The following is a 23,031-nucleotide window of genomic DNA, read 5'->3' as shown; positions in this document are numbered from 1 at the left end:
CCCCCCGGGGAAAAAGAGGGGGGGGGGGGAGGGCCACCCCGCGGGGGCCGGGGGGGACCACCCCCCCCCCAAGGAAAACCAATTCCCCCCCCCCCCCCCCCCTGGAAGGGGAACACCCCCCTCCTCCTTTAAAAAATTCCCCCTTGGATTTCTTTAAAAAAAAAATTTTGGGTTTTTTTTTGGAAAACAAAAGGGAGGGGGTGGCCGGGAGGGGGCGCCAAGAGGCCGGAAAACAGACGGACGCCGACTTCGGGTGCTGGAGCCGGAGGAGAAGCTACCACTGGAGAGGACGGACGTGGCGCCGAAGGACGAGAGGCCGAAGGAGCAGAGGCCGAAGGACGGCGAGAAGACCAAGGGGAACACCGGGAGACGTGATGGGCCGGCCACAGGAGCGAAGGGCGACGGGCGACGGAGGCGACGGGCGGAGGTCCGGCGAAGTACGGCGAACCGACCGGAGAGACGAAGACGGTACCTGCGAACGGGGGACAGACGCTGGAGTCTGGGGAGGGGGGAGAGGAGAAGCGTCGAAGGGACGGGGCGGGATGTCCCGGGCAGAGGAAACGGGACAGAAGGAGCAGGGGCCCAGACGTGCATGAAGCACAACGGAGGGCCTTGTTGTGTGGCCTGACTGCCCTTGAGGCAGGGCCAGTTTGGACGATTATACGTGATAATCTCACGTCTACTAATTAGCAGGAGTAACTTCGGCGTAGTACGAATAGGTGGACTCACCGGCAACGATCACACGCTTCGTCAACACCAACCGCGATCCAACGACCAGGCTCGGACTTCATCTTCTCCCACAAGTACTCTTCTTCCCGCAGTGATCTCTTCACCCGTTTGGGCGAAGGCTCCCCTCTGGGAGAAGGGGGGGGAGCAGCGACGGGGGCGGCGGGAGCAGGACCGGCGGCGGGAGCAGGACCGGCGACGGCAGCAGGAGCGATGGCGGCGGCAGCAGCGGCGGCAGCGGCGATGGCGTTGGGGGGGGGGAGAACCCCGGAAGAGGAAGAAGAAGAGGAAGAAGAAGAAGAGGAAGAAGAAGAAGAGGAGAGGGAACGGCGTCGTTTCTGGCCCACAATTTGAGCAGGGGGAGGGGCAGGAGCGGCTGCGAGTTAGCAATGTCTTGGAGAGCTAAAGAACAGATAAACAAGGCCAAGTTCGGCGAAGGTGTGAGAGGTTGGACGAAGAACTCACGCTCAGGACTATCTACGTTGTTGTCCTCTACACTAACCGCCACCATATCATCATCCGAGTGTTCCTCTAACTCGGTTTCACCCTCCGACACGATTCTATCATCCTCATCACTATAATCACCCCCTTTTCCTTCGAAGTCTGACTGATCGTCCGACTCCGAACCACTGAGCGACTCCTGGTCGGAGGAGGACGGAGACTCACCAGGACGAAAGGCGGGCGTCCTGCGGCGAGGGCTGGCGGCAGGAGGGGAAGCAGAGCGAGAACCAGGAGGAGGAGAAGCAGAGGGAGAACCAGCGGGAGGACCGACGGGAGGAGAAGCGGAGCGAGGAGGCGGGACATCGCCAGACGGCTCCCCCAAAGAGAGGGTGCCGAGGCCGAGGGAGGAGACTTGGCGAGATCTGTCGCCGAAGGAAACTGAACATCAGCCAAGTCCGGCGAAGTAAGGTAGGTGTCGAGGAATAACTCACGAGCAGACGACACCATACCACCAAAGTTCCTCATGGCGGCGAAAGGGTTAGAGGTGGGAGTAGGAGGGGCCATGACGTTAAAAATACTTAAAGAAATAAAAGATGATTCAAGGTAACAAATCTGTTTTCTAGGTAAGAGAGATAGAAAGTTTTGAAAGCAGATGGGAAAAAGAGAGAAGCTCGACGAACTGCTCAGTATTTAGTATAATCAAACCTAAACCCTCGTCGTCAACATGCGGCAAACTTCGCGTTTCATCAACAAAAGGCATCGCAGGGACGATCAAAATTCCCACGCTATAGTGTCTCATCTCAATATAAGCGAGGGTTACTTCGACAAACAACGGTGTTGTTCGGCTGCCATTCAGGAAGCGTGTCTCACCTACAAAAGACACAGGGCTTCTTACGGCAAACCTCGACGAAGTTAGGGGAGTCTCATTGTCGGGTTTTGGAGTGAAAGGAGGCCCAACTACGAAGTGCGGCGCAAAGAGCAGAAGGGTGAAAGATGGTCATGGGGAGGGAGAGAATGGGGGTACTACGCTGCTAAGTTCTCTTGACACGACAGAGGTGTAATCGCTCACGAGGACGTTCGCGGCTAAAGAAGGGGGCGACTGTCACGAACTACGTCGTGACACCTCGATTATTCCACCAACAATGACCCTCCTTTGACCATCAAAACCCCCATCACGTCTTAACCTCTTTACTCTACACGTAACTCAGGACTTCTGAGACCAAGTACGGCGAAGTTAGACGGAGTTAGGCTAGGTAGGGACAATGGGAGCAGAAGTGCGGCGATGTTAGGCGGAGTTAGTCTAAGTAGGGACAATGGGAGCAGAAGTACGGCGAAGTTAGACGGAGTTAGGCTAAGTAGGGACAATGGGAGCAGAAGTGCGGCGAAGTTAGACGGAGTTAGGCTAAGTAGGGACAATGGGAGCAGAAGTGCGGCGATGTTAGGCGGAGTTAGTCGAAGGAGGAAGAGGATGGCCGAGGGCTCGGGGAAGTTGGACGAAGTGCGTTGAAGTACGTCAAAGCGCGAGAGGGTTGGATGAACGTCTAGGAGGAGTAGATAATATTAGCTGAGAAGATCGCTGAAGTTCTTCAGCGATCCTTGATTGTTGTCAGTAGTGAAAGACAGATAGAGATAGCTATAAATCAAGATACATCGCCATCAGTAGAACAAAACCCTAGTTAGAGTAACTACGCCGAAGTACGCCGTAGTTACACCCCTTTCGACGTCTGCGCCCTCCTGGTTGGGTGAGACATCGACTCAGAGCGTGAAGTTAGCCGAGGTTCGTCGACCGTCGGTCTATTAAGAAATAGTTGTTCGACGGCCGTGACATATTTGGATATTGGTTGGGGAGATCCTTGATGTAACCATACTGGAAACACAGCCACTTATTTGCAGTTTGGGACAAGTTTGATAGCATCTTATGGAACTCTGCATGTCTGTTACGACCTGGCGGACCAGCACCAGGCCATACACTGGCCATGCATGTGGCATCTTAAGCCACTGCGCTAAAAGGCACAATATCGCAATCAGCCCTATGATTGCGATCCGGTTATAACCTGATGTCACGACTGAGGTTGCAGGGTCGTGACAATGTCTCTGGTTATGTAATGGGATGTGTGTCATGAATGGCACGAATAGATCATGACTTGTCATAATCACAAGCTCAGACCTCCACTCTCATATCTTCCTCTGCTCTCAAGTGTATCAGGCATCAACTCCAAGTGTATCTCTCCTGTGCTCTCATGCCTAGCAGGCATAAGCTCCAAGTACTTCTCTGCTTTCTCTGTCCTCTGTTCTGATGTGTTGTAAGGCATAATCTCTCAGTCTCTTGTTCTCACAGCCCTTCTATGTTCTGCACAGTTCCTCATGGACCACCTTCCACAAAGTCATTGACTTCCGGCGCATCACATAGGATATCATAGTAGGACGTAGGTCAACGCAGATATGGCATTGTAGGATATCAGTGGTAATTGGGGGGATGCATGGCAATGCATACAGGACAGTGCAGGACGGTTCAGGACGCTCATAATACGCAGGTCTGCATGAGCCTGTTGGAAAAGGCTGCTTTTACTATTTAAACCCTATCTACTTGTGGGTATCAAAAAAAATGCAACCCCAAAGATTGGGCGCATGAATGTTGGATGATTTTCCACCTGGTATAGCCTGTACACCTCCTCTGGTACACTTGTATTCCAATATGCAACTATTATCATCAATATGAGGCAGCTGTCAGATACAGAGAGAGGAGAGATATTGGGAAGGCATCGAAGCGGTCAATCATACAGCAAAATTGCGAAGGAAATGAAGGTCAACCAGTCAACCGTTTCTCGAGCACTTGCTTGCTTCAAAATGACTGGAAGCGTCTCACGACAGGAAGGCAGTGGTGGGCCTACCATGGTCTCTAAGAAAGGTGAAGCCAGTATCTTGCGAGAAATATGTCAAGGTCTCAATCAGCGGTGGGGAAGTTATGGAGAAATTATTGATTGAGAGGGAACAAGTGTGAGTAGTCAGACGGTTAAACAAGTTGCGGAGCAAAATGGATATCACAAACAAGTGAAGGAGAAGAAGCCTCAGCTTCCACCAGCAACTGTGGAGCAGAGGAAAGAGTGGGCTGAGGACAACAAGGAAAGAGATTGGAAATGTGAGATCTGGACAGACGAGACTACGGTGGAGAGTGGGACTCCTCACAGATGTGATTGAACAATTTGTTGACCACATGAAGAATTCAATCCAAAGCATTTCACTGTCAATTTTCACGGTACAAGAGTTGTTGTCCATGTTTGGGGAGCAATCACGTTTGACCACAAACGGCCGTTATTTTGTAAACCTGTGGAGATAGTGAAGAAACCCGGAGGTGGTACTCAAACAGTTAGCCTCAATACTCGCAAGTATATTGATCTCATTTTGAGACCGCTACTGCATGTCTATGCAGTCCAACTGGAGGAGGAAAACGGATGGGAAACACTGATCATGGTTGATGGTCATCCAGCACACAGGGCAGGAGAGACCCGTGTGGTTGAGCCAGAATTAGGACTCAAACGTGTCACGAGAACCAACTAACCAGCATTGGCTCGATATAACAGTGCCCAACGGGACAGTGATCTTAACCTGATTTGGGAGGAGGCTGCTGTGCACAAGGCATCAAGCCCAGTGCTAAAACAAGCCTACTATAAGAACTATAGCATGAATGGCTTGCACAGACTCATGTACAAGGGGAACCGGAGTGCCCGGAGAAGACCCCTTGGTCGGCATGGGAATTGAACCCATGACCACATTACACTGATAGTTCCCATTCCACCATCAATGACTAGCCAGTTTAACCACTTAGCCGAGGTGGAAAACTGCGATGAAAAGGCCTATTAATTGGTGGTTAACCCTACCGCCAATCACTGGTTAAATACCCTTCCCCAACTTTTGCTCGACTTGTCACACGCTTTGTGACATTATTGTTGTCAGTAGCGAGAGATATATTCAGTAGCTACAACCATTGAGTTAGGGAGAGCTACCACCGAGCAGTTCGACGCACTATGGCGAAGTTAGCCGCAGTTCATTGACAATCACCTTATCATTTACCACTTGACGTATTACTACGGCGAAGTTAGCCGTTGTTCCCCGACAAGTACCCTGTCCCAGTGAGACATCGACGCCCCACTACGACGTAGTTAGCCGAGGTTTGTCGACCTTCGGTCAGTAGAGGAGAAGAAACGACGACCGTGACAGTATCAAGGATCACTGTGACAAGTCGAGCGAAAGATGGGGAAGGGTATTTAACCAGCGATCGGCGGTAGGGTTAACCGCCAATTAATAGGCCTTTTCGTCGCAGTGGTTTAGATCACTGTCCCGTGGGGCACTGTTATATCGAGCCAATGCTGGTTAGTTGGTCCTCGTGACAAGATAGGTGAGATGCATGGTGAGATAGGTGAGATACCAAGTAAGATAGGGGAGATACCAGGCGAGATAGGGAAGATACCAGGCGAGACAGGTGAGATGCATGTCGAGAAGGTGAGATGTAAAGCGAGATAGGCGAGACTTGAGGTGGGATAGATGAGAATCAGGTGAGGCAGAGCAAGAAGCAAGGTGAGACAGGTGTGAGCTCTGGCAAGATCAGCAAGATATGGAGGGAGACGATCTGTGTTTGCTGATAATTAGATGGTAATACAGAGGGGGAAAAGAGCATGCATCAATTCTACATGTCTCTATACTTATCACATTCCACTCACACGATAAAACCAGAGACGATTGAATAAAGTTCAGAGGATAAGTTGAACGGAGAAATATTCGACGGAAGGGGTAATTCTAACAGCGGTTCGGCCGTCCTGGCCCGATTCTGCCGGCTAACCATCTGCGAGTAAGAGCTCCCTAAAAAGTATAAATACTGGTCATAGTCTTCTTTTCCTTCTTCAAGGATCAATATACTACTTGCCACTTGCAAAAGACCTCTTCTTGACATACCGCTTACATCCGACACATCCCTCATCAACTTTACCCCTGTCCACACCATTGCACACGCCCTGATTGTGATCTTGACCTGCCCGGGTCCTTCACAAGTCACTCTAGTTGTCCGACTACATCACAAGTCAACAGGCAACATACTAATTGACGTTGTCCAAGCTAACTAAACAGTAATAGTCCACCTGTCTCTGATCTATTTGAGGTCAGCCAGGGACAGGTCCGTGACAGCCTTGATGTCACTACAGTCTTTTAACAGCAAAAAAGTGTTGTTTTGGTCCTCACCTCGTTATTCAGCTGCTGCAACCTGGTTTCATTTGCGCACTGTGATGTCCAGCCTCTCTGATGGATGGTGTTGAAGCAGAAGCCAATGATGATGACACCTGCATCTTGAGATATGTACCCCACCTGTTGTGAGACAGTGTTTATGACCCATTCTTGTCGAATTGGAGAGATTGGGCAACTAACGTTTGGTCACTTGATTCCTCTCATCATCATGGCAAACACTACAACCAGTCAGTACTTCCAAACGCACGGAGCGGGTTTGCCAACTTCAAAGGTTCCGACGCCTCTTACTCTATCCTCATCTCTCTTTGATTATCTTCCATGGAAGGCTACGCGCTTTCTCAGTGCCTCCCGCTGAGGTAGAGTTTGAAACGTAGATTGCTCCACGCCATTACAGAGTCCTCTTCTCCACCCCTACGGCGTCTTCTACCGACTGGTATTAATGTTGCAATCTCATTCCCTATCCTTACATATCTTCCTTCTTTTGTTCTCCATAAAAAATCCTGTGCTTCTTTCAAATTCCACCCCTCAAGTGGAATTTGAATTCTCAAGTGTCTGTACTCTATCAAGTCACTGGTAATTCCACCAATTTGCCACACAACGGATCCATCACGCACAACAGACACTCATTTGTGAAACTTCAGCACCTACCAGTACATATAGTATCCAATACCTATTCCCATGTCCAGTGAAGCACACCCCTTGGGGATTGCCAGTCAGGGCCGCATTGTTGTTTGGCTTCATGAGAGGATTCGGGCCAACCCTGACCTTCCCCTGGACGTTTTAGCCCAACTAGATTCTCATTTGGTATCCACATTAGCTCATTGTTTCAGTCATGATTTGTCCAAGTTTGATAAGACACCACACTCCCAAGAAGCACATATCCTGGCTCTCTGTTATTGTACAACTCCCCTCACTCCCCTCACTATCTGTTCAGATACCCTACCTATGAAGGGACAGATCAAGGTACATAATATGGTCTTGGGTATGACCAAAAGAGGATTTAATGCCGGGTCCAAGGAAAACATCATCACGTTGCCTTTGCCGGTACGTTCTTTCAGTCAAACGCTGACTACACTAAGCAGTTGTGGTGTTGATGAACCTTTGAGGGTACAGTCTCTTGAAGTCAAACGAATTGTGGAATCCATGAAAGAGTTTTTGAGGGCAAAGAGATCCCAGGAGGAAGCTCTATGGGCAAAAAGAATGGGATTTGCTTTGAAAACTATGAAGGATAGGCTTTTCTACAGTTCCTTACAAGTAAGGAGTATTGGGCCTGATGATAGTGGAAATGGTATTGTCTTTGCCATAAATCAAGACGTCCAGATCTGGGGTGACCATGGGCCTGAAACAGTCCAGCTGAAGGATTTGGTTAGTTGCACCAGCTTGTCAGGTGTCCAATGTGTTAAGGACTGCTCTGGTCAGAGCTTGGCTAAGGAACTCTGGATGCCAATTGACAGTCAACCAGTAAAAGTCCCGGGAGAGGTGGAGAATGCAGTAGAGGTTGAAACTCCTTGGTCTTCAACAACTACATTGACGTAGAAACCTACTGTATCAGTACTTTGCCTTGGGAAACACAGACGATGGTACGGGTCTAAGATCACGCCTTTGAACATGTAGGTGTAGGAAACATTGAAGAGACTAATGTCACAGATTTTATGCATCTTCTGTCCATGAACCCAAGCGCCAGTCCATTCCTCATATTGATATCTCTCCCTTTGAGCTCGGGGACAGTTATCAACCTTCCACGATATTCTTGTCAGTTGTGGGTAGTATCATCGATGAAGAGCATACAGGGTGACGGATCGGATCAGCGGGATGACCCGCAAGTCGCATGTCTTAATTATTCTACATGCAGAAGCTGGATTTTCATCTATTGTAGACTTTACGCGCCGTTTGTAGATATAAGACGGTCAATTTTGAGTGATTTTGCCTTTTGTTGTGAGTTTCCGTTCTGTGAGTCAATCATCTCGCTTCGGACGCACGGAGATAGAATCTTACAGACTTCAAATCTTGGTCCTCTTTCTTCTCTCTTTTCCCACGAGAGGCGGGTAGGGGGGTGGAAATGGGCCAGAACTTGATACGGACTTTCAAATGGACGGAGGATCAAACCTACCCGTATGTCCGGTTCACCTTTTTCCATCACCTCTAGAACACTGCCTAAACATACATATTTAGCTTGTGTTCTTCTCATCTCACCCTCTCCTCCATCTTCTCTCTATCCACGGTTATTTATGTTAACATGTCTGGTCAGCCACTTCTCACCAATCTCAATGACCTTGAACAGCAGATCATCCATGGAATTTTCTCTCTCCCATCTGGTGAACATGTCCAGCCCGCCACAACGCCGCAGATATCGGTAAGTTACTCGTGGGACGGACCTGATACATCAACTCGGTTCTTCAACCTCCTTCCTGCTATGGACGAGAGTATCAAAAGTAGAATCCGAAAAACAATTGAACCCAAACTTCGGGATACTGGTCTTTCTCTTATTAAAGAGAGTCAAAGTCAAGCAAACAATTGTGAGGTAAAGATGCATGTCCTAAATCTGGTCTCACGGTTACGGATGAGAACTTACCCTTGAATGTGACTGTCCTCTTAAAGATCTCAGGCAGCTTGAATGTGGGAGAGAGTGGTCGTACGCTACCAACTACAATTATCAGTGCTTCCGTCCCACCCCCTGTCCGGGATCTTTCACATGCGTTCCAAGAGGCTGTGCAAAAGAGCAGTACTCGTACACACACTTGGGAGAGACAAGTGGGAATGGAATCCATAAAAAATGCTGTACAAGGGTTATACTGTATAACATTCTCAAATCAACTCAAGACCAGTTGGCTAATTTCACAAGACTTGAACCACGCAAGATGCACCAACGAACTTATTACGACATGGATATGAAAGAATCAAAGACTGAAGATGTCATTGAATGGACTTGCTCTGGAAGTGTTCAGATTTGGAGTCATAATCCTGCTGTCAGGATCACGGGTACCTATAGACGGGTTCCTCAAGAGTCGTACCCAGAAGTCGTACTCCGTCTACCCGTTCCCGTCCCCGTCTCACTGATCCCGTTACGGCGTCCTCCGTTCTCCTGTCCTACCTAATCGTTACTTCTTTACCATGCTATACTTTTCCTTCATCTCCGTGTCCCTCATCTATGTCCGTCTTCCTTCGCTCTTACACCCCATATCGCTTTCCACATTTACTCCATAGATTCGGTATCACTCCGCTCCCTTTTTAGTATATAGGAACACCCCTTTTTCGTAGATGTCTTGTCGAATGTATTTTCTCGTCACTTAGCAAATCTTTTGCCACTTGATCTCATCGACTTATAGTCTCTTCGATCCACTACATCACTAGACTATAAACTACATCACTAGGTTTGTTCCCTACGAGGCCCTATAGCCAAAGCTCATAGACGCAGACTATTTTCAACGTCTGGTCCTGACATATGCCCAGGGAACATTTCGCTCCAAGATTCGCTTCAATGCTCAGTGGACACATGACTGGACCAAAGAATGGAGACGGCAATGGCGAGCCAGTCTTGCTACCGTTACTTATGACCTGGACATTACTATAGGAGGGCAGACCGTTCGTTATGTGAAAAAAGAAGATATGCCGGCTGAACAGTATAGGATTGAAATTTTCGGACCAGCTGGACCCTCTGAACGGGGTGCCCTGTCTGCATAAGGTAAAGAAGAGCTAGAGTTGATGTAGCATTCATGAACTCCCACACACTCCCACCAGCAAGCATACTCATACATATCTTCCTCACTGCCATACAATAAGAATGTCATGACAGGGTGAAGGATATGATATGTATCACAGTGTACTTGCACAGTATTGACCGAGCATGTATCTATGCACATCTATTCCACGCTAAGCCGTTTACATTTCGTTCACGACTTGACTCATCAGGCAACTAAGCAAAAGACAAGAGGATGATGATTGTGGATGCATTCACTCAGTCTGACTGGACGTTCACTACTCACTTCATCGAATCCTGTCCCGGAATACTACTTCCCCCTTTCTTAACATGTGTAAACGTTCCTCCTGCAAACCACCTATCATTTGCTTCTTTCACCTTACTAGCAGCTGTCAAACTCGGAGTAACGATTTCCAACCCTTGAACCGGTGTGAAACTGAGACTTGTCGCTGTCCCACTTTTCGAATCGCTCGATAGAGCACTTCGACCCAGAACTTGTGTACGAAGTTTGTTTGCGCGTGATAATTTAGCTTTCGAACGTGAATCGACCACTTCCGCACGGACACGACCAGAAGCAGAACCGATCATACCCAATCCGATAGTTTCATCATCTACACCTGTTTCTTCTTCAGGTTTACCGAATTCCATACGATTTTGAAGTTTACGAAGTTCAGTTTGGGCGTATGCTTCTTTTTGTTTACGAGCGCTGAAAATTAGTTGTACTTCAATCATTAACTTAAAAAATGGCGGTCATAGATTGATAACGCAAGTGAAGGTTCAGGAATGAGGCGTGACCGGCAAAGTAGAGGCTAAAACGATGAGGAAGAGACAAGAATAGGAATATGAGAGATAATGTATATGACGATGTGAGTTCAAGATGGGGGAAAAGATGTCCTGCAGATAAACTTGATCACTCACCGTTTACCACCTCTCTTTTTCCTATTCGTCTCCTTCGGTATCGGTAATGCCTTTGTCAATTTGTTAGGAGGTGGTTCCGCCATCTTTTCAATCCTCTTTTGTAAATCTAATAAACATTTCCTTCCATAACTCCCATCTCTAGCTCCTTTCCCAGCATCTATCCTAGCTGCTAAAACACATTTAGCCGCTACGGCTCTTTGTGCTCTTCTCCTATCCTCCGGCTGAGCAGTTTGAACCAACTGAGATTGAAAGATAAATCCCGTATGTCTTTGTTGTGAAGCCGCTGACATATGTGTAGTAGCCAAAGTTTTCTTCAACGCTCCAAATAGCATGACGTTACAACTTGGTGTCCTACTGAAAGCTTGTAAACCACCTGCTAGCCCTAGAAGTTTCGCAGCGATTCCGGTCCCCACTATGGCGGATAAGTTTGGTGCTACAGCCGCCATACGTGATTCGACGTAAGCGAAAATCGTCTCTCTGGCTATACGTAAATCCGAAGCTACGTCTACTGCACGTTGAACCATCTTCCATTCCCCAGGAGTGAGTAATCGTCCTCTTGTGGAAGTAGCAGTGAGGGTGATAGAGAGGATAGTCGCTGGTGGTAATGTTGAAGGAAGTATACATTTTGTCAAATCTTCAGCATTGGCGATAGCTTTGACAGCTGCGATGTATGTCCATGGATCGGCTATGAGTTGTTCGAGTTCAGGGAAACGAGGCGCGTAATGATCACGAATGAACTTATGTACGAGTAAGATTTCGTTGTCCACTTCGACTGACATGTTGTTGGCTTTAACGACTAGTACGTATTCGGGGTTTTCGGAAAGGGGAATGGAGGTGGTGGAGGACATGTCGGTAGGGTTGGCAGTGTATTTTTCAATTTCCTGAGGGATGTCAGCTCAAACATGCAGACCGGACATATTCATCACGAAAGATGAGAGGAGAATGTGACAAGAGATCGGAAAGTTGATTGGTGATGAGGGGATTGAGCAGTGTAATAGAAAGAAAAGTGAGGATATATTACAGATACGCTTACGGATAATATTTCCTTGAGTTTATTACCAGTCATCAACTTTGCGATCTTGCCCACATCCTCCACTCCGGCCATATCAGTCTTTTCCACTTCTTCCTGATCCAACTCTTCCGCTGGTCGTGCCCCTCCCTCCGGTACGTAACCCACTGCACTTTGACCATTCTCCATTCTCATATCATCCCCATCTCCATCATTCATATCATCGTCTTCATCCATTGCCTCGTCCAAAGCCTGAGCGAGCCGTTTTTGTCCCGCGATAGCCTTGAGTGGCAAAGGAGGAGGAGGCATTGATCCACTCCCGTTGGCTCCATTTTTCGAGGAAGATGCTTGAGGTGATACCTCTGTATCAGATGCTTCATCCCCTGAGAAACCATCAAGGTCAGCGAGTAGTGAGTCTGCTAGAGACATTGTTTTGAATGAAGATGTCGAGGTTGACAAGGGAGAAGTTAGTAGAGGTGGGGGTGGAAGGGAATGTAAAATGGGGGGAACATCTAAGTTGACTTCCGATCACTCTGTTGCTGCGTGGAATGAACCATAGAGCCACCCATTTTCTTACCCAACCTTTGCTCCCTACAACTCGGTCTAATCACCTCTGTAAATCATAGAGGAACAGTGAAGCAGCTAAGAAAGAAGGTATTGGGCAAGAAGAAACATGCGATTCCTCCTCTCGGCCATCACGACAGCTCTGCTCGGTCTCATCCCCTTGGCCCTCGCGTCGGACATAGAGCATTGGGTCGCTCTTGCCCAACAGTCAAAAGATGGAATCATCAAACTCAACTCTGAGTCGTACGAAGAGCTTGTAGGTGGGACGGATAGAGAGTACTCTGCAGTCGTCGTTCTCACTGCTTTGGGTACACAATTTAAATGTCAACCTTGCCAGTGAGTCGTTCTTTGCTTCGTACTCTTTCGACTCATTACTTTCTACCTCCTTCCTCGACGTTCACTGCCCTGATCACCCTTTCTGGTCAATGAGCATCTAATGTCCTTCACTTGACCTGTCGGGATGAAAGTAGGGGGGCACAAAACCCTAGATAATGTAGGGACATCTCCCTACGACTAGTCGAGTAACTCGCCGGACAATGAATCCGCTGTTGGGGAGAGCTGACACGAAGCAACTTTGACCCTTCTGTTCATCAAGTAGCAGCCTCCTGGAAACGTCTCCCTAAATATGTGAGGGATCAACATATCTTCGCTCAGTTGGACTTTGCCGATGGTCAAGCTATCTATCAAAAGGTCAGCTCTAACTTCCCTTATATCTCTCGAACGGGTACATTATCGATATTGATTCTTGTGGTTCTCATCATCATCTCTTTTTTCTCTGATCGTCCAATCTATGGAAAAATTCGTGACTATTCCTGCGTCTACTATGATTAGCTAATCAAAGTAGCTCGGACTTACCTCTGCTCCGACAGTACAGTTTCACCCCGCTTTGAGTGGACCGAACAAGGGGAACAAATTATCCGTGATCACATATGATTTACCTCGAAAGTGAGTGTCGCTTCACATCTTCTGAGATTATCCCTTTCTGTTTCCTTCAAAAAATCGATCGTTATCAGACGTGCCTCACTCACATAGAAGATGACCGAATGCTCTGTCTGCTTTCTGTGATGACGGTGAAAAAGATCCCAGGGGGGCGTTCAGAAGGCAGGAAGAGACACAGATGAAAAATGAAAAACAAGCTGAGCTAATCTCATAGTGGTCTGGATGCAGCTCCATTCCATTCCTTCCTTTCCCCTCTAACTCCCATCCCATTCGACCTACATAAACCATTCAATCCCATCCCTCTCATCATAACACTAGTGACTTTAGTAGTCTCCACCGCTGGTCTATACTCTCTTTATCCATATATCATCCCTATCGTCCAATCCCGCGTATTTTGGGGTGTGACCAGTATAATGCTAGTTTTGACATTCACCAGTGGACATATGTGGAATAGGATAAAGAATGCTCCTTATACATCCCAAGGACAAGATGGGAGCGTTAGTTGGATCGCCGGTGGTTTTCAAAATCAATTAGGGATGGAAAGTCAAGTCGTTGGTGCTATTTGTGAGTCTTTCAACTTTCTTCCTTTTAGTCAAAAACTCCCTATCCAAACTCTCTCCATCTTCTCAGCTTGCACGAATTGGGTCCATATCTGTGAAACCTCGCTCTCCTTGAAATTCCCTCTGGAGTTTCAATATTAACATCTTTTTATTCTATTTGTCTCATCAAGCCGAATCAGTGGACAACGCAGTATTTGTCTGTCAGCCGAATCACCCTGACATTCTCATGAAGATTGAGAATTCCCAATTGATCCTGGCACATCATGGCGAGAAGATCGGGAATTTCAAAGAAACAAGAATGGCTCAATGAACTAACTTTCAGACGGTCTGTTGGCGTTTTCCATCATATCACTTACCCTCTTCGTCCCCTCACAAACTTCCCCAGCAAAACAACGTGTGGGAGTTTACCTCTGGTTAGGTATGCTCATTGTCGTTTTCTCACTATTGATGAAATTGTTCAGGATGAAAAATGGAGGTTATCCATTTTCTCTCTTGTTTTAAAACTACGATGCATATCATGTTTACCTACATCGTGTACCAGGTGCAGTTGTTACTTATCGTTCTCGCTCGTCATACTCAGTCATCCTTTCCCTCTAAATACGCGCATCATTTTGACTCAATGTTCCCTGCTCATTCTCACCCTCCTCCATTCTCACCCATCATTTCCCATCACTCACCAAGATGATAGTGTTGATCTTTGTGATAAATCAGAAGCGCTGCTTATTCAGTCGGACGGAGATGGTACATCTCCCAACTGTGGATTTTCGAGATGTCGAGAACGATGAAGAATCCAGTAACTTCACTCAGATGACTAGTCACTACTAAAGAATTCGTATCCGACAGTCAAAGCGATCACCAAGTTATCGGTCCGCTCCACCAGCCGCCAACGATACTATGTTGAAGGGCAGAGGGAAGAGGGACGGGGAACGGAAGAGGGAAGAGGGGAATCAATGCATGATGAAGATAAATGACAATATCGAAAAGAAGTATTTGAGTGAATGTATGTATTCCCCAAGACGTACGAAAGTTAAGCGGTCAAAATTACAATTTGATTTTCTTGTTTTTAACCAATTCCTCTTGCTCCGCTTTCCTCTTCTCCCCAAATTCATCTTCTCCATTAACCACTTTCTCCTCATTACTCTCCACTTTCCCCTCCTTCTCTCCATCCTTCTTTACTTCCACCTCCGACGTCATCCCATTCTTTCCCTCTCGTCCTGATATGACCTCCCCAGCCGCAAATTCAACACCAGCTTTGTCTGAAATGATAGCAGGAAAAGCAGAAGGCACTGAATTGGACATTGGTGTCGATTGGATATTCTTCTTGGGAGGTTTCTTCTTTACTAAACCACTTAAATCGTTAACTTTGATTTCTCCGTTCTTCCCATTTTGTCCATTCTGACCATTCTGACCATTTTGTTCATGGAAAGAAGAAGAAGAAGAAGGTAAAGATCCAGAATCTAAACCTCCCAATAAATGTGTGATACTTTCTTTTACGAAATCCGTTGGTTCAGGTGCAGATTTCAATTCTTCAATTTTGGCTTCTAAATCATCAATGAGTGAAACGACATCTTTCAATTCATTTTCAAGTTCTTTAATTGACATTTTTGATATTTCTCCTTCAACACTTGCATTCTGATCTTTTGATGAAGTTTCGTTCTCGTTCCCTTTTCTGACTGTGGATTTTGTGTCCGTGATGGATGATGTTTGAAATTGCGATATGACATCTTTTAATACTTTTTGACGAGCTTGAAATCCTTTTAAAGCGGAATGTACGTGATCTAAAGCTTCCGCTCTACGATCAGGGACGAATTCAAGGACAGAGGAAAGTTGATAATGTACACTTGCTAGTACTCGGGAGAAAGGGGGTAGAAGTGGGGTTTGAAGGTTAAGTGCGGAAGTGTAATCTTGTACTGCTTGAACGAAGTTTTCTAAATAGTGAGTGACTATCTTCACCAAATCATACATCCTGAAGCACTCGGCAATGCTTGGCATCACAGGGGAGATGATGAGGCTTACGATATCCGACCAAGGGGATGTAAGGGTTTGTCATTGGAAGGACGCAGATGAAGAAATGGTTGAAAAAAACAGACTGGATTGAAGACCATTTGAGGGAGAAGAAGACTGTGAAGGGGAAGGCCTCGAGGTGAAATTGCAAACTTACCAGTCTCACAACTCACATCACCCAAAGCGACATAACATTGAGCCAAATTCAACTTGACATCCTCACTTTCCGAATCTTTCACCATCTTCTCATATATCGTCCTAGCCATATCTAAAACATCCCAAGCGGCGTTGAAATCATCTTCCAAATCTTCACCTTCTTCTTGAGGTGCTTCCTCTTCTGGTGCGTCGTCGTCGTCGATTGGGTCGACGGGAGTTTGATCGTCTTCGATGTCGGCTGAGATTATGAGATTTCCGGATGATTCTTCTTCCATTTGTGCGACTATGTTTCAGTATACACATCAGATCGCCACTCCCTGCCCTTGCCCTCGTGGTTCTATGTCACTTCCTCACGGCGAACTCTCTTTCCGATGGATGATGTCACCAGCAGGAGCAATGGAAGCGCGCGAAAGGAGATGATTTGTGATGTAAGATCAGTCGCTAAGTTGACAGAATATGTGGTGAAAGGCTTCTTGAGGGGTACGGGGCGATTATAACAAAGGGGGGAATATATCAGCTTCTGGAAGAGATGAGACACTCACTCTCCGCACCAGCTTGTTTATCCAATTCTTCTTTCCCTAATGCACCTTGTGTTGAAACGGCCAGTTCGTACAATGCCTTTCCGTAGCTGAGGAGAAGAGGGGCCATAGCAGGATCAAACTCTCCTACCAGTCCTCGCCTGATATTCAGTCTCAAGCCCAGCCCACATCTATCATGACAGAGTCCGCACATCCGACAGAATGCGAAAGAGCAACTTCGCAGAGAGAGAAGACAGAACGGTTCGACGTGAGCAATGGCATAGCGCACGATTAAAAAGAGAAGACGAAGACACTTGATGACGGATGGTGAGAGAACATACATGATGTCCAAAGCTTGACCATATTTTCCAACTCCCTCCTCCCACTTTCTCAGAGCGATAGCTTTCTTACCCTCCGCGACGAGCTTGTCAGCTTCAGCGCGTTGTTCTTCTGGTGATGTTTTGGAGGGTTCGGCCGGTGTCATGTCTGAAGCGGGAGCGGTGGTGTGTTCAGTAGATTCACTCCTGTCCTGTCAGTACTGAATAACGTTCCGAAAGTATAATGTGGCTTACATATTGAGGATGGTTCGGGTAGGAGAGAGAAGATGAGAGAAAAGTCGGATAGTTGTGATGGACGCGTATCACACGCGAAGACAATGGAAACCTCTGAAATTGCCATGCAAAGGATTCGAACGCTGATTCGCTGACTGATCATGAGGAGAAGATCCTAACCGTTGAATTCACCTCTGACGCTTACGTAAAGCTTGCCTTCCTACCTGAAAGTGTGAATTTCCGTGGTTCTCCAACTTCAAAAGGTGACCCATGGCCCCAAAGCGTCGTCCGGTCAACGTCGTACGCTCTGGAAACGCAGGAAACTCTTCTAAACCCAAACCTACTCAAACCCCAGCTGCTGAGGATGGCCCTCCCAAGCCTCCTCCGTTGTTCCCATCGGGTTACAAGACTCCAGTGCAGATACTGAACGAGAAGTGTCAAAAGGCCGGATGGGAGAGACCTTTGGTTGAAGCTGTAAGTCCCCTTTTATGACATTTAGTATGCTTTGAAGTGTAATGAGGAGGGAATTTGACTTTCAGAGAGCCAACAGAGCGTCGTCACCCGAAACATTCACCGGTTCAGTGGTTCTACGTAAAAAGAAGAGCAAGAATGTGTATGATTTGGAAGAAGTACGATTGACTCCTCATCCTCCATTGCAAATTGGGACAGCACAGGAAGCTAAGCATTATGCTGCTACTTATGCTTTATTCAGGGTGAGCTCTTCTGACCTCTCTACCTCTGCTCCTCTACCACGAGATAGTTGTACGAATTATCTGTTTCGCTAGGACTCGGGCCGAATACACCACTAGAGCTGATCGTAGTTTTGCTCTCATTTTCCTATGGGAATGACTCTACCTCCTTCTACCCGTCCTTACTGGTCTACACTCACTGCCGAAAAAGCCGCCGCCCCTGCTCATCAAGCATGGGAGTACGACCCTGATCCCTTCGCTGCGAAGAAAGAAGTCGAGACTCGGCAAGCGAAACGAAAGGAGAAAGAAAGAGCTTCGGAGGATGAAAAAAATGCTCACCCAGCGCATGGCTCAGGTAGCACAGGGGGTCATGGAAGGGAATGGGATTCAGCACCTGAAGTTAGGATGGCCCCTGCTCTGAGGGAGATGGTCGAGGGAACTGTTCGAAAGGTCAGCTGGAATGTCTCTTGCCTTTTGTTTTCAGCTGACCCGTAGATGATGCAACGATTTCCTACTGCTGTCCTTGAAGCAACTCGCGATATCTCTTCCAATCCATCCGATCTACTTTCAGGATCCGCTACCCCTTCCTTGGATTTACCTAATATCGAGTCTCAGCTCACCACCCTTGGTTTTCGTCCAGCTCATATCACCTCGGCTTTGACAGCTTTATCCGCTGCCAACGCTCGACTCTACTCTTCATCTTCGTCTTCCACGGATCCTCTCGTATTGTCCCTCTCTATTTTGTCGCCGCTTGAGGCTGCCATAGAGTGGTTGCTTTTGCATTTACCAGAGGATGATCTTCCACCTCGGTATCGCACTACATCTTCGGCTGGTGATCTTGTCACTGGTGTTTCTGTAGGAGGAAAGGAACAATTGGTGAAAGGTTGGTTGATCGATAAACTCACTAAAGGAGCTGGTTTCCCCAGAAAAGCAGTGGAGGAGGTAATTCGGAATGTCGAAGCGACCTCAAGTGCCTTGGATATACTCGGACGACGTCTGTGTGGCTGGGACGGAGACTGGGCTCCGGAAGCATACGAACCGTGGGATGGTCATGAGACAGAAGGAGAATCTCGAAGATCAGCGAGAGAGGAAGAGATGTTAACGTTGGAGGCGGTTTTGGGAGAGAGATTCACCATTCTCTCATCTACAGAATGTACAGTCGACATCGAGTACGAAAGAGATAACCTGACTTTACACTTACTGTTCGACGATGCTTCTCCGTTTCCCTCTCCCACTCATCCGACCTACCCACCGGCATTTTATTTGTCTTCGGACACCGTGCCCAGCTACATGCGACTTCACCTACATTCTCAGCTCCTAAGACAATTTCGAGATCCGGAGCGACATGACTTCACTTCTGTGCTTGAAGCTGGGGCGGGTGGAGCTGTGCTGCTCATGGTGGAACATATCGAAACGTTGTTACCGGACGTTCTCGCCAATCCACCTGACCTGGGTGAGGTAACCCGATTTTTGGTCCCACGTTTGGAAGAAATCTCTCCGGCGATCCCAAAGTCGGACGGACCAGGTCGATCGAAGCCAGAGATCAGGAGACATCGTCACCAAGCCACGTCTGCGGACGAAGCTTCTGTGCAGAAACGTCACCAAGCCATGTCACAGGATCCTGCATATAAGAAAATACTGGACGATCGCCAAAAGCTTCCGGCTTGGAAGGAACGACACAATATCACCTCAGCTTTGGATTCCAATCGCGTAATTTTGGTCGTGGGTGAAACTGGGTGCGGAAAGACCACTCAACTACCTCAATTTATCCTCGACCATGAAATCTCTCAAAATAGGGGTAGCAAAACGAACATTATCGTCACTCAACCTCGACGAGTGGCAGCTATGGGTGTCGCTCAACGAGTCGCTTATGAAAGACTTGAAGATCTCGACAAAGCTACCGGCACTGTCGGTTACGCTATTCGAGGAGAAAGACGTGCTTCTTCAGATACCCGTCTGTTATTCTGTACCACCGGAGTGGTCTTACGTCGCTTGGGTACCGACAAAGATTTGGGTGGTGTAAGTCATGTGATCGTCGATGAAGCGCACGAAAGAGGGGTAGATACCGATCTTTTGATCTGTCTGTTGAAAGAAATCTTGGAAAGGAATAAAACTCTCAAAGTTGTTATAATGTCCGCTACAATTAACGAGCGTATTTTCATCGATTATTTCAATGGTTGTCCAAGTTTATCCATACCTGGATTCACCTATCCTGTGAAAGATCACTATCTAGAAAATGTCATTCCCCTTTTACCTAATCTTCAACCGACTCAACAACGTTTCGGATCTAAACAAACGGAAGAACAGAAGATATCCATTCGAGCTGATTTCGAAAAACTTTCACTTGATCCGATTTCTCAACGTACTCTTGAAATCCTTTCTCAATCCGACCGAATAGATTATAACCTCATTTCTGCCGTGGTAACACATATCATATCAATTTCGGAAGAAGGTGCAATCCTTATTTTCTTACCTGGTGTGATGGAAATTCGACAATGTATTTCAAACCTTTCTTCAGCTTCAATAGGACAAGTGGAAATATTACCTTTACATGCTAATCTAACTTCAACAGAACAACGTAGAGTATTTTTATCAACAGGAAGAAAAAGAAAAATAGTGGTTAGTACGAATGTAGCGGAAACTTCTGTGACTATACCGGATGTGGTTTTCGTGATAGATACTGGAAGAGTTAAGGAAACGGATTATGACGTTATGACGGGGATGCAAAAATTAGAAGAAGGTTGGACTAGTAGAGCTTCTGGAAGACAAAGAAGGGGAAGAGCTGGAAGGACAAGAGAAGGTGAATGTTTCAAATTGTATACTAAAAGAACGGAGGAAAAGAAAATGATGAAGTTTTCAAAACCGGAGATGTTGAGAGTTCCTTTGGAAATGGTCTTATTACAGGTTAAAGCTATGGATGAGAATATTGATGTGGAGGCTTTTTTGTTGTGAGTTTGGGCTTCATATTCTTTGCCCCTGTCCTCCGGTCGTGGTCTTTCCCTCCTTCTCATGACAATATCGCCCATATCTCCAATGACCCATTTCAACACCGAGCAAAAAGACGTAAGAGCTCGTCCTTTGATGAATCTCACTCGCTGACAATGTAGAAAAGCCATTGACCCACCTAAGCTACACGCAATCTCAACAGCATGGACCACCCTGATCGATCTCGGAATCGTCCTCTCCTCTTCTCCCTCTTCCCCTCTGACAGCATTAGGTAAACACATATCCTCCATTCCTGTAGATCTTCGTCTAGCTAAAATGCTGGTTTTAGCCGTTATTTTCAAAGTCCTCGATCCCATTCTCACTATCACAGCTCTTCTATCTTCAAAACCACTCTTCATTTCTCCTCTTGATAATCGTGATACCGCTCGAACAGCTCGTGAAAAATTCTCCACTGGTCGTTCGGATTTATTAACAGATGTCAAAGCTTATTCTGCTGCTATGGAATTGAGTGGTATGGAACAAAGAAAGTTTTGCGAAGAGAACTTTATCTCTTCTTCGACTGTGAGGGATGTGAGAAGTTTGAGAGAAGATTTTATAGGGGCTTTACAAGGAATAGGGTTTTTAGGAAGAAAAGGAGAGATTGAAAAGTTTAGTCAGAATGGGAAATTGGAGGGTTTAGTAAAAGGTGTAGTGGTTGGAGGTTTGTATCCTCGTATAGCTAGGATTAATATGCCTAAAGCGACTTATGAGAGGGTACAACAAGGTGCTGTGTTGAAAGATGTGAGTTGACAAGTGATCCTTACTCCCTTCTGCTCCTTCTATCCTTATCTTGTTGTCTCACATAAACCCAATTCCTTCCCCTCGACTCTTGACATTTACTCTCACGTATTCATCTTCATCAAGATAGGTCATCAAGACTATCCTGCTAATTAGTTCTGGAGCGATCTGGCAATGACAAGTCATCTATCATGTTGTCGCATCGTCGCAGTAGCGGTTACGGGTTGATATCGAGGGAATATCGCTTACTCGTAGCACGAAGCTAAAGAAGTTAAACTCTTTGATCCATCCGGTCGTGTCTTCCTTCATCCTTCTTCGATATTATTCACCGAATCAGGCTTCAAACCAGGTTTCATAGCGTATTTTTCAAAAGCTGAAACTTCAAAGGTTTTTCTACGAGATGCTACAGAAGTGAGCTCTCTCCTCTCCTTTCCTCACTTTCTTTCATTACCAATATATCACCATCAAACATCGCTCATCGCCCCTCACCTGTCCAACCAGTCTGAGAGTACATACACGTTTCACTACCCTCTGGGAATTCGACTCTGATTCGATGATTCTCGTCCATTTCCTTTTGTATTTTATATGGACATATTTCCTTTGCTTGTGTCGTCGACTCCCTTTCATTCCTTCACCTAACAAAGAAATCTACCGACGTTTGATGTCATCGCCGACTAGTCACCGTCGTTGATGGACGGATGAAAACAGTTATATCGAATGACGATGTAAAATGAGATTGGTTGTTGATGAGAAAAGAAGAATGACAACTAATGTATAGGTCCCTCTCTATTCACTGCTTTTATTTGGGGGTCCACTCACTATCAACCATTTTGCAGGTGGAGTACTCATAGGTAAAGAAGGTCATATAAAACTTCGAGCTCAACCTAGAGTAGGAGCTCTTTGTTCTCAGTTGAGAAGATTGTTGGATGCTCAATTGGCTGAAACTGTCGAAAGTCCCGATGGAGTAGAAGGATTGAGTAGTAAAGATGGGGAAGGTGTGGTGAATGCTATGATGGCACTTTTGACAAGGGATGGATTATCTCAGTGATGTTCGTCTTCATGTTTTCTGCCCTACTACAATACTTTCCAATTATAATCACTCCAGCTTTGTCAAATCCTCTTCCGTGTCAATTTCCAGCAAGCGGTATCACTGGTATTTCCTCAGATCCTGGGGTCATGACGTCCTCTCTCAAGGATGACTGGATAGATAGCGACGAAAGCTTATCACTTGTCATTGTGCATATTCTGATTTAGACATGCATTGCATATATCATTCTAATTGGTCAACGTCAAATTCATGT

General features: G+C 46.6%; 8 protein-coding genes across 8 annotated transcripts; 5 read left to right on the top strand and 3 right to left on the bottom strand.

Moving 5' to 3' along the window:
• Positions 1 to 725: 725 nt before the first annotated feature.
• TREMEDRAFT_65604 (uncharacterized protein) lies at positions 726 to 1,731 on the bottom strand (the record flags this gene model as incomplete). Its single annotated transcript, XM_007007725.1, has 4 exons — positions 726 to 1,102; positions 1,192 to 1,329; positions 1,393 to 1,605; positions 1,659 to 1,731. 4 exons carry the CDS (start codon positions 1,729 to 1,731, stop codon positions 726 to 728), a joined length of 801 nt encoding a protein of 266 aa, XP_007007787.1.
• Positions 1,732 to 4,152: 2,421 nt separating this feature from the next.
• On the top strand, positions 4,153 to 4,725 carry TREMEDRAFT_35088 (uncharacterized protein; the record flags this gene model as incomplete). The annotated part of the gene is made up of 2 exons (XM_007007630.1): positions 4,153 to 4,339; positions 4,388 to 4,725. Coding segments are annotated over 2 exons (525 nt in total), but the record flags the coding sequence as incomplete, so codon positions are not given.
• A 2,355-nt stretch (positions 4,726 to 7,080) lies between these two features.
• TREMEDRAFT_65602 (uncharacterized protein) lies at positions 7,081 to 7,938 on the top strand (the record flags this gene model as incomplete). Its single annotated transcript, XM_007007724.1, has 3 exons — positions 7,081 to 7,446; positions 7,516 to 7,767; positions 7,822 to 7,938. The coding sequence occupies 3 exons, from the start codon at positions 7,081 to 7,083 to the stop codon at positions 7,936 to 7,938; spliced, it is 735 nt and encodes a 244-aa protein (XP_007007786.1).
• Positions 7,939 to 9,260: 1,322 nt separating this feature from the next.
• TREMEDRAFT_65601 (uncharacterized protein) lies at positions 9,261 to 10,083 on the top strand (the record flags this gene model as incomplete). Its single annotated transcript, XM_007007723.1, has 2 exons — positions 9,261 to 9,449; positions 9,853 to 10,083. The coding sequence occupies 2 exons, from the start codon at positions 9,261 to 9,263 to the stop codon at positions 10,081 to 10,083; spliced, it is 420 nt and encodes a 139-aa protein (XP_007007785.1).
• A 298-nt stretch (positions 10,084 to 10,381) lies between these two features.
• TREMEDRAFT_35229 (uncharacterized protein) lies at positions 10,382 to 12,245 on the bottom strand (the record flags this gene model as incomplete). Its single annotated transcript, XM_007007649.1, has 3 exons — positions 10,382 to 10,805; positions 11,018 to 11,898; positions 12,051 to 12,245. 3 exons carry the CDS (start codon positions 12,243 to 12,245, stop codon positions 10,382 to 10,384), a joined length of 1,500 nt encoding a protein of 499 aa, XP_007007711.1.
• A 391-nt stretch (positions 12,246 to 12,636) lies between these two features.
• TREMEDRAFT_45798 (uncharacterized protein) lies at positions 12,637 to 14,616 on the top strand. The gene is made up of 5 exons (XM_007007674.1): positions 12,637 to 12,926; positions 13,160 to 13,280; positions 13,435 to 13,535; positions 13,744 to 14,093; positions 14,412 to 14,616. Exons 1-5 carry the CDS (start codon positions 12,700 to 12,702, stop codon positions 14,588 to 14,590), a joined length of 978 nt encoding a protein of 325 aa, XP_007007736.1. The 5' UTR covers positions 12,637 to 12,699; the 3' UTR covers positions 14,591 to 14,616.
• Positions 14,617 to 15,130: 514 nt separating this feature from the next.
• On the bottom strand, positions 15,131 to 17,263 carry TREMEDRAFT_35273 (uncharacterized protein; the record flags this gene model as incomplete). Its single annotated transcript, XM_007007655.1, has 6 exons — positions 15,131 to 15,459; positions 15,499 to 15,745; positions 15,824 to 16,017; positions 16,251 to 16,532; positions 16,801 to 16,928; positions 17,109 to 17,263. Coding segments are annotated over 6 exons (1,335 nt in total), but the record flags the coding sequence as incomplete, so codon positions are not given.
• A 570-nt stretch (positions 17,264 to 17,833) lies between these two features.
• TREMEDRAFT_45797 (uncharacterized protein) lies at positions 17,834 to 23,004 on the top strand (the record flags this gene model as incomplete). Its single annotated transcript, XM_007007673.1, has 6 exons — positions 17,834 to 18,031; positions 18,219 to 18,374; positions 18,503 to 20,955; positions 21,115 to 21,733; positions 21,986 to 22,141; positions 22,509 to 23,004. 6 exons carry the CDS (start codon positions 17,834 to 17,836, stop codon positions 22,776 to 22,778), a joined length of 3,852 nt encoding a protein of 1,283 aa, XP_007007735.1. The 3' UTR covers positions 22,779 to 23,004.
• Between the last annotated feature and the right edge of the window lie 27 nt (positions 23,005 to 23,031).

The sequence above is a fragment of the Tremella mesenterica genome (assembly GCF_000271645.1).
Source record: "Tremella mesenterica DSM 1558 unplaced genomic scaffold TREMEscaffold_15, whole genome shotgun sequence".
Taxonomy (NCBI): domain Eukaryota; kingdom Fungi; phylum Basidiomycota; class Tremellomycetes; order Tremellales; family Tremellaceae; genus Tremella; species Tremella mesenterica.
The sequence above is the reverse complement of the archived record's forward strand: the minus strand, read 5'-3'. Positions and strand labels throughout refer to the sequence as shown.

Coding starts and splice junctions, on each gene's coding strand:
- TREMEDRAFT_45798 (XM_007007674.1), top strand. CDS start 12,700: ATGCGATTCCTCCTCTCGGCCATCACGACAGCTCTGCTCGGTCTCATC. Junction 13,536..13,743: donor ACATATGATTTACCTCGAAA/GTGAGTGTCGCT, acceptor CTAATCTCATAG/TGGTCTGGATGCAGCTCCAT. Junction 14,094..14,411: donor TCAAGTCGTTGGTGCTATTT/GTGAGTCTTTCA, acceptor ACTAACTTTCAG/ACGGTCTGTTGGCGTTTTCC.